General features: G+C 38.2%; 2 protein-coding genes across 3 annotated transcripts in view; both read right to left on the bottom strand.

Annotated features, from left to right (window-relative positions):
- Positions 1-3716, bottom strand: part of prkcz (protein kinase C, zeta) — a 126345-nt gene extending 122629 nt beyond the window's left edge. For both annotated transcript variants that reach the window (XM_080444508.1, XM_080444509.1), the window contains exon 1: positions 3448-3716. In XM_080444508.1, coding sequence (XP_080300634.1) covers positions 3448-3527 — 80 coding nt within the window. In that variant the 5' untranslated portion in view covers positions 3528-3716. The remainder of the gene's footprint in view (positions 1-3447) is intronic.
- Positions 3717-4976: 1260 nt separating this feature from the next.
- Positions 4977-13925, bottom strand: LOC308096982 (tumor necrosis factor receptor superfamily member 14-like). The gene is made up of 9 exons (XM_080444516.1): positions 13635-13925; positions 13400-13507; positions 10666-10791; positions 10268-10429; positions 9994-10078; positions 7699-7844; positions 7517-7564; positions 7239-7285; positions 4977-7149 (listed from the first exon to the last, which is right to left on the bottom strand). The coding sequence occupies exons 1-9, from the start codon at positions 13690-13692 to the stop codon at positions 7138-7140; spliced, it is 792 nt and encodes a 263-aa protein (XP_080300642.1). The 5' UTR covers positions 13693-13925; the 3' UTR covers positions 4977-7137.
- Between the last annotated feature and the right edge of the window lie 361 nt (positions 13926-14286).

The raw sequence follows: 14286 nt of genomic DNA, 5'->3' as shown, positions 1-14286 counted from the left end.
ACAATGCTGCATTTCCCCATTAACCTTAACAGAATAATCCCATTAAGTCATCTAAACCAGGTACCTCACCTCGATAATTTGTGAAGAAAGCCATCTGCATGAAATAAACAGTGTCATTTGTCACAGGATCCGAGAATAAACAGACCTATTAAGGACCTAATGGTTTGTGAGGTTGTGGAGTATTTTGATGGATGCTTCTGTGGTTGGTTGTCATGATATTTATCCATTAACCTATTGATCTGTGATGGGGGACATGTTAATGCTCCCCTGAGGAGACCTTATTACTATTATTCTATAGAAGCAGTTGTAGTGTAGTACGTATCACATACACCATGTCTTCTGAGCTGGCCTTTACAGAGTAAATTCCTTCAGGACAATAAATTGCCTTTTATTCGCTATTGGAATGGAATATAGAAATATGTAGGGCTGGGTGATATGACTTCACAATTATTTCAAACTTTACTTTTACCTCAATTATGATTAATTGAGGTAAAATGTATACACTTTTTGTTCTTATTTTTTTAAGATTGTAGATCTGTCCTTTTAGAATACAGTAAGGCTTTGTACCAGAGATGTAAACAGAGAGAATGGCGAGAAGTGATCAACGTTCACGCCAACTCAAACTGAATTCAACAACTTTATTAGACAATCAATGTCTGTGCAGGAGTGATTTCATTTAAATGACATAACTCTCAACATGACATCATGTTAAGGGGTCAGTTCATGAATGTAAGTATTCGGGAAATCATTAACATGTAAGTATTCGGACAATCATTAACATCATTATCATTGAGAGGTTCTAAATGTCGCTTTCGCTTTTCTGTTAACTGTTTTTTTTTCATATTTTTATATATAATTATTATATTGCTCACGCACAAAAGAATATTGTATCAGTGGCAAAGATGAGATTGTTTGAGCTCATCTACAACAATGCAATACATTAAACATTAGTCCATCTGTGGGATGAAGACCTGTGTCCAAGGGTGGACCTGAGGTTATGGTAAACTTGAGAGAACAGCACAGCAGACCATAATCCCCTTTTATACATTTTTGGTGGCACACACACCTCTCCTATAATGATTTTTGTTGTGAACTATTCCTTTGAGTGGAACTAATATGGCTGCCCATATCAGGTTGCTAAGCAACTGACAGGCGGTCTTGTGAACCCATTCTCGGTCCACTACTCTTGCCCCTTTGAATACATTTAGATTTAGGGTATTACTGTATTGAGCAGAGGGTTGAAAAAGAGTTCTGACCTCAATAATAGAGGTTTGTGCTACTTCAGGAAACCGCTTCCTTAAAAGAAGTATCACTGAAACTATGTCATTCATTCATATCAATATGACTTGGCTACATGAAATGTGCCAGCCTTAAATACCTTTCAAAACGAACACAAACGCCCTCAATTATGACCTGAAATGGAGTGAAAGAGCCATGAGGCAAGAAAAACAATGTTACTTTTAAAAACAAATTCCTCTGTGGGTAGAAGAGATCAGAATATAGCAGAATGGGAGTGAACTATTACATTTAAGCTTGCAAGTTGTAGCCTATTAATGACACAATAGTGAGGTGTCCATGATGTAGCCTATTGAGACAGGTCAGATTCCCACCCACTAGTATTTCATTAACCACTTAAACCTATACTTAAGTCAACTTGTCCTGTGTCTGCTCTTTTATCCCTCTACGTCAAATCTCTTCAACGACAATATCCAATCTACGAGTTCACAGGTTCCCCCCAGAATAGGGATGCTAGGGTTCAAGTTGTTTAAGCCGGTTTGAAACAGGTGGTTCAAGAGGTTTGATACAGGTGTTTGTAACCCCAAGACCAGCTGATATATAAAATTAGAGGGAATAACTTGGTGTTACAAAATTGCTACCAAAATTAGCACAATTTACGAGCTGATGATGAGACACAATAGCAAATTATCTTAAACACCCTAAAGATAGGGATATGTAGCCTACATGCCTTGTGATCAATTGTGATTAGATGAAAATTATTCATATGCCAGAAATCTGTGAAATAATTATGTTAGAAGATTGGCCTATAGGAGGGAATATCTGTTGTATGCATAAATCACAGCCACTTATGAAATTAGTATGCCTATTAACTATTTTAGGTCACAGCATCTTGACATTACATGACTACCCCTTATTTCATTCTAGTGGAAAAATTACTTTAAACTCAGGCATGCAAACAGCCCGAGGTGAAAAAGGTGACAACATGTTGTTTTCTTTCGGGTCAGGTGTCACACAATTGCCCTATTTGGGTTCAAAAAGGTGACTGTAGCTGAAAAGTGACACTTTTGCATGTCTGTAAACTAGATAACTTATGGCTTTAAAACTATAGTCTATTACAGAGATATGAAGGCATTCAGTATTTTTGCAAACTTTTCTTTGATCTTATTCGTAGCTACCTGATTCGATTCTCACAGCTAAGTTCAGGAACACATACTGTAGCAACCTGCCCTGAGTGCAAAGGCCAGGGTTGTAAAATCAATACCACATCCAACACAAAACAGGTGTGTCATTCCATCATTGGAACTAATATAGGCTACTAATGATGATAGGCTACAGCAGTGGTTCCCAAACTTTTTAGCTCAGGACCCAAAAGAGAAATTAGACGTTAGCCCGGGACCCAAACTAGTGAAAACTTCTTGTTTTCTAAAATATGGAATTTCTTTGATTTCTTTTTTTATTTACTCATGAAATTATTTTTTGAAAAATCATTGAATTGAAAAATATATAGATTTTTGGGGGGCAAAATGTTTTGAAATAATACCCCAAAAAAATGATATTTTGCTCACAACCCATAAAATGTGTCCACGACCCAAAGATGGGTCCCGACCCACTGTTTGGGAAACAGTGAGCTACAGGACCCGACAACACTCAATCTGTTTCAGTCAGATGGACTTTTATAGCCGTGTCTAACTTTATTCTAAAATAATTGTAGGCTATTTTGAGGCAACAATTTGCTTTAACGGTCTACAAATGACCAAATGACAGTTATGGGCAGAATAAAAAAACATGCGCAGTTTCTAAAAAGACACTAGGAACGTGATATATCGATGTTAACTAACGTCCACCTTGTGACGTCAATTCCATTCCACAGGTGTTCGTCCAGCTGACGTGATCACTGCGCCGTGGTGTAAAGTAACTAGTACATTTACTCAAGTACTGTACTTAAGTACAAAACTTGTGAAATGGGACATTCAGCATAACAAGTACTTTTTGTAGGCTATGTTAAGTACATTTTGATACCAATACTTTTACTCAAGTACATTTTGAATTCCGGACTTTTACTTTAACAGCTGTATTTCTACCTTGCAGTATTGATATTTTTACTTAATTAAAATATGTGATTACGTTTTCCACCACTGCGCCGTTAGGAACGCTTTAACAACAACGCTCCTTCCATCCAGAACACCAAAGTAAGGACACGTTACTCACCCGCAGTAGTGCGCTTTAATCTTCACCAACTCCGACCCTAGATCCATGATGGATCCGTTTGATGTGAGCATCGTTGGCATGATGTTCGCTTCTCCTCCACAACTAGTCAAGATGATTGAAGCAAGTTGTGTATCACAAGGCCTCGTTGAAGAGGATCAACGTCTCCATGACAGCAGTCAGCAGCATAATTTTGCATGTTATCAAATATGTGACCGTCCGATCATAATGGAGAGCCGCCTGTCCGTGGTCATTAAGTATAGGCCTACCTACTATACCTGTAGTCCTCCTGAGGAAGTACAGTAGAACTATGGACACATGTCCTGTAGTTTACAGAGAGTGTGGTGTCTTGCTATGGTTACTGGAGCTTACAGGGGCGGAGTAAAGCCACACCACACTGCCACCCTGCTGCTTGGCCACACCAACCTGTTGAGGTCCCGTGTCTTTTCTTGCCACAAGACAAAATACATTGAAGTTGATCTAAAAAAAATATATATATATATATATATATATATATATATATATATATATGCCTATATTTATAACAAAAAATAGCAGTGGTGAAAAAAGTACTCGCATTTCTTACTTAAGTAAAAGTATCAATACTGCAATGTAGAAATACTTTGTTATAAGTAAAAGTCCGAATTAAAAACTTGAGTAAAAGTACAAAATGTACTTAAATAAAGTACCAGAAGTAGATCGTGCATTGAGCAGAATGTCCCATTTCACAAGTTTTCAAATGTATAAAAATCTTTTGAAAATAGCAGATCTACAGGAGCTTGTAGATCGGCTATTTTCAAATGGCCTAAATGTATGGGGCTGAAGTGTTTAATATATGTTTTGTAATAATCAAAATCTACTCTGAGATGTAGTGGAGTGGAAGTAAAAATACAAAAAATTGGAAATATATATTTTTTTGTCTCACTACTGTAAATGTAAAAATACATTGACATAAATATTCTTATTCTTTAGTCTGAGGATACACTCCCATTCCCCTACTGTACATTTTATGCATATTTGATATCTGATGCTATTTGATGTCTTTATTTTGTTCAAGAGACTGAGGAACAGTCTGTATTACACTTTCTGATAGTTGTTTTGATATATTTTTTACAATTATTAAATTAAAAAGTAACTGGAAGTGGGAAGCTTTAGCTTGCACTAAATCATTTCACTCAGTCTTTTATATCAGATGTAACTTGTAATGTTGAAATGTTTAACTGGGAGTTTTTTCCCCCTATTACACTGAAAACAAAAATACATACATTAGTGTCATGACAATGTGTTTTATAAGATATAATGAATTCAGCAGCAAGACAGGTGTATCATGGGAACTTTAAAAGGACACAAAGCAGCCCATATAGGAACATGTGGTGAACATAAAGTGTTAGTATTTTATCTTGCTTCAATGGAAAAGTAAGCTTTTACTTTATTCTGATTAAATAAACCTGTCAAATGAATTGTGCTGATGGCAGTAGATATATCATGTGAATCCCATTCAACTTACACAAGAAATTAAAGTAACATCAATAAAGAACTAAAACCTTTTTTTATTGGGGATAGAGATGGATGCACAGACCCCTTAACAGACGACGTCACACTGATAAGAACCAGTATGCGTGCAATGAAACCCATTCTATCAGGTCTCGCTCGGACGTGCCTCACTAGCAACACACAAGAGGGGGTTGGGGTGTGCTGACACACAAGCTCACCCCCAAACAACAGGTTGGAAATTGATTGTGTGAAACAATCACTTGTGCATCTCAATGTTAGTAAACAAATAATTGGTCTATAAGTAGAGGTCTAAGTAGAATATCACTTCAAGGCACAAAGGCATTTTTCCCCTTCTATTCACAACATTGTACTTTCTGATACTCAATGGAACGATGTTTATTATCAGCCAGATATGAATACTCAGACATTCTGAAGATTCCTGCTTAATGTCCACAGAATTATGAGGCAAATAAAGGAAAAGTGCAGTAATACATGAGTGACACTATAAAGAATAGAGGGATTTAGGTGCCATCTACTGGTACAGGCTGAAGGTGCAGGAGGCAAGTTTACAAAGTCCAAGGACTGTAAAAACACTCATTATGGATAGTGTTGATAGTGTCGATAGTAAAATATTTTAGCTTACTTGAAGTAGGGGGAGGGGGCATTTCCATAGAAACGTGAACTCCACCAATCAGATAAGTCGACTTTACGCTTAAGTGTTGGGTAATGAAGTATTTCTCAGGTTAAACATGTTTTTCTTTAAACTACAGTAGTGATTTAATGCAGACGTGTAAAAAAGGGACTAAAGGGACCATTTCTTGAAGAGAGACATATCATATGAGCAGACAAGACTAGCTCAGCTGAATTTGCATTAATAAAAATAAGGAAATATTAGGAAGCTGTGTTTGATATTTCTAAACGTGATACAGCGCAATTCATTATTATTGTTTAAACACATTTTTAAAGCTATTTCGCAACAGGAGGGCCAGAGCCAAAGTTTTGGGGTATCTGGGGGTCCTTGGCATGGAAAGGTTTGTGAACCCCTGAACTAGGAAACTAAATATTACAATCTACTATTGGCAGATTAGATTACTTGGTTGGAGAGCAAAGAAAACGTAATGGACAACAGATTATTACTCACAAGACAGGCAGAAAGTTACTTGGTAAATTGCATTACTTACTTCTAATTATTTGGATCGGGTACACACACAAACAGACTTAATTAAGTGCAAAGCTCCTAACAACAAGGAACTTTTAGAATCACCACTAACAGACACCAATTCTGCACCTCTCCTTTCCGCCTGTGAGTTCTAGTGTCGGTCAGCTGTGAGCATCTATGGCTGTGAGTCGTACTCCGATCTCTTCATCCCATAACCAGGATAGTCAGTTGTAAGGCCAACTGAGGATAGACCGTGTCATAGCCTGGAGGGACAACTGCTATGCGACTGGCTAGTCTGTTGCAAGTTGCTACAGTAGGTCAACTTGCTGACAAAGTTAGTGCTAGTCCATGGCATAGGCAAAACCACTTATGTACTTATAGGCATTTACAGGAGCGGCAGTGGCTCAGGAGGTAAAGCGTCCGCTTGGGAATGGGAAAGTTGCCGGTTCGATCCTGGTGTTAAAAAGTGCTACATAAATGCACCATACTATTTAGAAAATTAATACTGCAAAACACAAACCTTATTCAAAGACAATTGGTCTGAGCTCCAGTGACTAGGAACTATGAGAAGATCAAGCTACCTAGGATTCAGCCTGCATTGAATCACAAATTCTGTTCACCACTTAATACAATTTAAAGCCTACTTTCATACACAGTAACCAGCTGCTTTTTTTTTTGGTCCTCGGATGAGCATCTTTCTTTAGTATGTCCATGTGGGTATATTCTCATGATCGATGTGTGTTGGCTCCCACAGTACCAGTTTGCTGGTGGTGCAGTGTTGATGGCAGTGACCTGCCAGCCTCCTGGTCCTGGCTGCTATCTTCTCACTCACCCTTGGTATCCCAGATGCTTGTTGGTAACGTGCTCATTCTTCTTTATGTTTTGTACTGTATGTAACATTCTGGTGGAAACTATAAGGGGACGTCTGCGGGGCAGGCTTCAGCGATCAGCATACACAATAGCAGAGTATAAGCTAAGCTTGCTGGGGAAGATCTTGGACCATGTCGTTCAGAGCTCTCCATGCGTCTTTCTTGAACAAATTACGTCCCATTCTAAAAGACAAGAAAGTAGTCAATTTTGTATAAGAATTAGTCAACGATGTAAAACCTACTGTAAGTGTAAGTAGTCAAAATCAACTTACACTGGAGTCGGGCCCTGCTGAACTGGTGACATCACCCACTTCCTGCACTGGCTGTGTTATGAAATATTTAACTTAAGTTGGTCACAAGGAGTGTTACTGTACTACTTCCTCTCACACAACATGATATTAAACTGCAGTTACAAGCAAGGTCAGTTTAGTGCCATATGTTAGCTTGAGGAAACAAAAGGTAGGACATGCATGTTTACAAAACATGCTTACATAGACCTAAATAAATCTGTGAGCACACAACCACAGTCAAAGACAAGCAAAAGTTAAACTTGCCGTTGCCGGGTTAGGGTAAGTCAATCTCGTCTTCTTTTGCTGGCCTGATATCAAGAATAACATTGAGCAAAAGAAATCTAATATTAGTTTGACAGAATCATGTTATGAATTAGACAGATATTAGAACAATTAGTATTTAATAAAAAGAATATGCAAGCAAAGGATAACAAGCACTAACCTTTTAAAAACAAAAATAAAGTAAGTATTGTAGTAATTGTCATTAATATTGGTGGTATTATAGCATAATGATTTCTAGATGCGTCACTGCAGACAACGTCTTTGGTCGGGTTTCCTTCTTCCTGTTGCATTTGTCCTTCTGGACACCTGCGAATTTTGAAAATACATCTTTAGAATGACACGTCACAAAGTATTCAATCAATATTGAGCATTGATCTGACAATATACAGTTCTTATAATGACACCTACTACAGTATAACATTCACCTACAAAACAGAGCCCCAAAGTGAACAATTATTGTAAATGTTTCAAGTCACGGGAACGTCATATACTGTACTGTATGTTGTTGCTTGATGGTGTGCGCTCAAGATCCATATGTTGAGCTCAGGAGTTAATAACTTGTATTTGTATGTCGTCTGTGATGTTTTTCACCATTTGTCTCCATAAAATGTATATCCTTTTATCTTACTTTAGTTAGTATTTTGGATATATTTCAACATGGCATTTGTAATGTAGCAAACGTATTTCCATTTGAATATTGTTAGTTAAATTTAACAGATCTGAAAAGGGTTGTAGATACGGGCTGTAGATACATTAAGTTATGTTGGTTGAACTTGGTTGAAAGAATTCAGAAAGGTTGAAAGATGTACAGTTATCATTGAATGCATTTTGTGTCAAAGCAATGAAAAATATAATTCACAGTTTTATCCAGACTGCTGTTGTGTTAAATGGGTGAAGTTTAGCAAAATATCTTGATAAAGCATATACATTCACTGCGGTCAGCAACAATATCACAACAACCTTAACCCGGAACCGGAAGTCACTATTCACATTAACCCCCGCTCTTAAAAGGCACAAGCCCTCTTTGGTGAATGTCTCTCACAGTCTCTCGATGTGGGTCACCACAATGTCAAAATAAATATAATAAGCACTGGGGTAAATACATATCTTATAACAGCCTTATGACTTTTAACAATGCAAATCTTTTGATGTACTTACAGTACAATGTGCTTATAGTACAATCATGATGCCTCATGATGCCTACATGCCTATCATGATGCCTCTATACTGTACCTCATGCACAACTATTCAGTTGAAGTGTTACGCATTAGCGTACCGACACTGATGAGATGGGAGTTCCCATCAGACAAAGATGAATAGTGTTTCAGTCAGGACAGACAGTGTTATTTTAAGACCTGGAGTCACCACTACTGCAAAGTATGAGACACACTGCCTATCAAAAATGTGCTATTGTGACATGTTTGTTTATAATGTCAACAACCTGACTGTGTAATTTGTCAATATTGTTTTTGTAGTTTTTTTGCTGTGTTCGTTTGTTATATAATCTTGATTCTTATTTGTAACTAATCAAATACATTTGTACACTAGAAAAAGTGCTCCTCGGAGCACAGGTCTCCGCCAGGTCAGGTACGTTATTCTGGCCTCCTGGTGGCGCTATAATAGGCCAATGTGAAAAGGGTGCCAACCGCACCATTTATTCTTGCATTGACACTGCATTCATGATTTGAGGCATTTTGTTCTAAAAATGTGTTTTGCTAAATTAGACCTGCTGGTGGCGCTATAATGGAATGTGAGAAGGGTGGCATTTCTTCCTCGGCCTAGTGGGAATGTGCGTGTGAAATTTCACGGAAATCGCAAGCTGTGTATACTTTGAGGCTTTTTGTTCAAAACGGACCAATCCTGCAAACTTTGGAAGCCAACCTTAGGCAATCAGGATGGAATATGGGAAATTGGACAGATCCGTGTTGATCACATGACTATAGTGATACTGTGTACCGATTTGCATGACGTTTGGATAAAATTTGTAGGAGTAATATAAAAAAAGGGTTTTGCACAAATCGGCCTCCTGGTGGCGCTATAACAGGCCCATGTGAAAGATTTGGGGCAGATGTTCTGAATTGGCATCCAGGGAGTGTGTGCGCACAGTTTCGGAGCGACCGGGCCAACGGTGCCGGAAATTAGCTGGTGACAGATGGACGGGCACACGGACGGACGGACGGACAGACAGGGGGTAAAACATACTCTCTCGCCATGCCTTCGGCCTGGCGGAGACAAAAATAAATAAATGTAAAATGAGTCATTCTTACCCATACAACACAAGAGTGCATGATGCATTTACTTGTCTGAAGGACAAATGCCTCAAAAAGTTTATGTTAAGCTGTGGGGACATTGTAGAGAGACATTCCATTCTACAAAATCATGACATGTATGTCAGCTAGAAAAAAGAAGAAGAAAGTAAGTAAACAAAGCTCTAAGAAAAATTATGATCACTTACGTAGTATGAGTAGTGCACGCTAGCCCATCCAGTGAATAAGAGCCTTGCTGGCAGTCTTCACACTCTGTATCTGTATTTTGGGTGCCTAAACAAAACAATCCAAATAATGGATATTATTTGGAATAAAGAAATAATCCAAGAATCCAAGTACTTCAACCCAATTTTTAAATAGGAATTAAAAATAATAAAATACAGTCAATACTAATCGATAAAATACGTACTGTAAGTACTGTAACTAGTAGATCAAAATGGTCAAACATATGATTTGTCTTACCAGGTACTTTAGTTCTCTGGCCAGGTGCACATTTGGTGTGTTTCTCTGCAAGATTACACATTGAATCCACGTCGCTATAGCTTTTGCAATAGTATCCATCCATAACACCACACACTGCATTGCTTGTTGAAGTGCATTCCTGCGCGGTGAACAGCCCTGGTTCTAGAAATTAAGACACCAAGATTGACTTGTTGAGGTGCATGCGCTTTCGATGCTGATGCTGCGTTAATTTAAAAGCTCATAATCATTTCAAGAAAAGAGATGGCACATGTTTTCACCCATCATCATAATGTGACGAATAAAACAAATACATTGTATCTGAGTGCAGGCCATCTATTCTCTTGAAATAACTGGCAGTAACCTTCAATCAATATTATAACCATGTCTATTTAAATTACCTGCACTGCAAGAACTGCAGAGGAAACACTTGGTCAGGCCATTAGGTGCGTTCATGTAGGTATCACTCCCACAAGGTATACATGACGTACTGGACTCCAATGTACAGTCTTTTCTCACAACTGAGCCTATATGGGACAACAATGTATTCTTAAAACCACATGCACATAGTACCTTTTTAAGTCACCCTTATTTATGTATGTAAATGTATGTATTATGTTTGTTAACTTGACCAAACTGAATGTACATCTGAGCAGCAACAAGCCAATGAGCACTTTTTTGGTGTTTTAACAAACTAGAAAAGTGTGCTCCTCGGAGCAGAGGTCTCTGCCCGGCCGGGTTGCCTACCCCAGGGCCCGCAAACTTTGGAAGGCAGTCATAGCCACTTGGAATGGGATCTGAAAAATCTAACTCATAAATCTTGATAACGTGACCCCAGAGATAGGTGGTTTGTGAGAGTTTTGGCCGGGGCCTACTACACATTGAATCCACGTTGCTATATTTATATATATAAACTTTATTTATATATATATAAATAAAGTTTATTATTATATGGAGTGTGAGATTCCAAGGAATCCAGGGGGAAAATATTTTTATCGTACGACGACCTACCGTTGAATTATGTTGAGTTATTATATTCTATATATATTTACGTTGAGTTATTAGCCAAAACGTTAAGTGGGCTGTTGTAGCGCCAAGCGTTGTAAGAGTGCGTGCAAAGTTTCACAGCAATTGGGAGTTGCGTTCATGATGTGTGGCATTTTGTGCAAAACAAGGCACTCCTGCAAAGTTTGGAAGGAAATCCTAGCCAATTGGAATGGAATAATGAGAAATTTGACAGATACACCTTGATCACTTGACTACAGAGATAAGGTGTACCGAATTGCATGAGGTTTGGACAAAATCTGTAGGAATAGTAGCAAAAAAAACAAATGCCTCCTGGTGGTGCTATAGAGCGTCGCAGTTCCCGCCCACTTCCTGTTTTTTTTGGTGCCGGAAGAAAAAACTCAATGCATTTTTCCATTGACATTTCCAAAAATATTTATATCTATTAATTTAAGCCTCGAATCAAGCCATCATGACATGACATGAATCATGACCATAAACGTTTGATTCTGTGATTTTTTTTTGTGTTGAAAACGGCAAAACAAAGGGTATTTATTAAATATAGTATATCATATAATTAAATATAAAATTAAAAAAAAATCACAGAAAAAAACGTTTTATGGTCATGATTCATGTCATCTCGTGATGGCTTGATTCGAGGCTTAAATTAATAGATATAAATATTTTTGGAAATGTCAATGGAAAAATGCATTGAGTTTTTTCTTCCGGCACCAAAAAAAACAGGAAGTGGGCGGGAACTGCGACGCTCTATAACAAGACGATTTGAAAAAAAAAGAATTCACTGATCGGTCCAGCGGTGCTTGTGGCATTTCGTGCAAAATGGGCCCCTCCCACAAACTTTGAAAGCCAATCGTAGTCAATCGGAATGGAATGTGTAACAGACTGCGAAACAATTCCTGGCTTTCCGGAGTAGTAACATTCCCTGGAGTGGTTGGCTCTAGACCTGTCACAATTATTACATAATCGCCTAATCGCAATTATTTGAGATGGTCACAATTATTTTGCATATTTGTCATAAAGCGTTCATCCATTTTTTTTAAATAGCGGAAATAGCAGCTCTGCAAGCTCACAATGCATTGGGATGCGAGTCATGCGACACATTCCAATTATTTGTGTGACAATTAATCGTCAAGTAAAATTTCATGATCGTGACAGCCCTAACTGGGATGCTTAGAAAACGCTTGTTGACAGCCTCACTCCCAGGAGGGTAATGGGCATAAGTAAGTAATATTCCCCAGAGCATCCCGGGGCTCTGCAGGCCAATGACAACGATGCCTTTGACCTGAGAAAGGGACATGGCCGTCTCAGTGCAACACCATGAATTGTTTTGAATAATGCACACAAATATAAGAAATATCAATAATCTATTGATTAGCATTATATCTTAGTTATTTCTATTTTGTATTATTGCTACTGTTTATTGCTACAACATCAAACTGAAACCTAAGAATGTTTCTTGAAATTCTTGTTTATACTTGTATGGATTGTATGAAATAAAATCTTGAATCCAAGTTGAGTGTAGAGTTAACTGACTCCAACCTCTGCTATTACATTCGTTTTAGATGCCTCTTTGCTTAGACTTGATAAATCCCTACTGAAGGGGCATATGGGCATGGCTATATATATAGCATTTTGTCACTGATTTCTAAAGCCAGACAACTATTCAACAGTCTTCGGATGGTTAGGCCGGATGGAAGAATTTGAAAAAGTTGTGAGCCTACAATAAAGGGTCTTGAGACTAGGCCAGTGCCAAACCCTAAAATGCTCCTTCCTTGAGAAAAACAAAAAAAACTGGATTTGATGACTAAAAAGCGAATCTTTTGGATGGTCAAACCACAACTAAACCACCCTTTGTTACGATGGGACAGAAGTAGCCTTAGATCAAGAAGACTATCGTAGATGTATCTTATCGAGTGACTTTTACTTTCGTATCTAGTCTTAGATAGAACTGTCTCTTTTCCGTATTGGAGTCAATGTAAAAAGCTCAAGCTGTCCCCTTGAGCTTTAAACTCAGGGTGTGTCTCGATCGGCGTCAATTGCTCAATCTGCCTACCATTATGTCTAAACTAAACAGCTGCAGTGACTTTGACCGTGTGAGGAGATCAATACCTTTATTACACATTGGACAGCATTGTGACTTTTGTCCATCGTTTGTCTTATATTCTTCTGGTCGACATTCTGCTGCTTTCAGTGGCGCAGAGAAGCTGATTAATAGAACTGAAAAAGAAAGTCACGGGTCTAAAGTCAGTTTACAGTCGGAGTCCAACAGTTTAAGCTACACCAGCAGCTACGACACATTTCAGACTGTTACTGGACAGTAACTATATATGGTCGGAATACTTACCGAGTAAAATATGTATCATTACATAATACATCACTCGATCACTGCTTGACATTAACATTAAAAAGTGGTGGACGACGTAAAGATGCCACACGGGTTAACATATTTGTAATAAGAGAGCCCGTGGTGGGGGCACAGAATTGTTGTACTTACACCAAGCCATGCATTCAACTATAATAATGTTACATCATAAATGTCATATGACAAAAGAATACTGCAATATCTGCAAATTCGTGGACAAGCTAACCGCAGCTATGCTAAAAACAAGTTTTATTCCTTTGCCTTTCTTCTTCTTCTTCTTCTTCTATTTATTTTACGGCGTTTGGCATCCAGTTGTGGTGCATTACCGCCACCTTCTGGCCCATATTATGGATCAGACACACTTCTTTTATACTAATGTATCTAATTCCCTCTCCCAACACACACACACACACACACACACACACACACACACACACACACACACACACACACACACACACACACACACACACACACACACACACACACACACACACACACACACACACTTAACTACTCTATATCCTATCATACACTCCTGTTTCCCTTAAGAACTCTAATAACACTCTAATATGTTTCCTAGTACCTTCCATTCTTAATAAACCCTTTAGGGTAAATTCCTGCATCCCTAAAT

Source organism: Gymnoscopelus braueri (genome assembly GCF_963280865.1).
Source record: "Gymnoscopelus braueri genome assembly, chromosome: 12".
NCBI lineage: Eukaryota > Metazoa > Chordata > Actinopteri > Myctophiformes > Myctophidae > Gymnoscopelus > Gymnoscopelus braueri.
The sequence above is the reverse complement of the archived record's forward strand: the minus strand, read 5'-3'. Positions and strand labels throughout refer to the sequence as shown.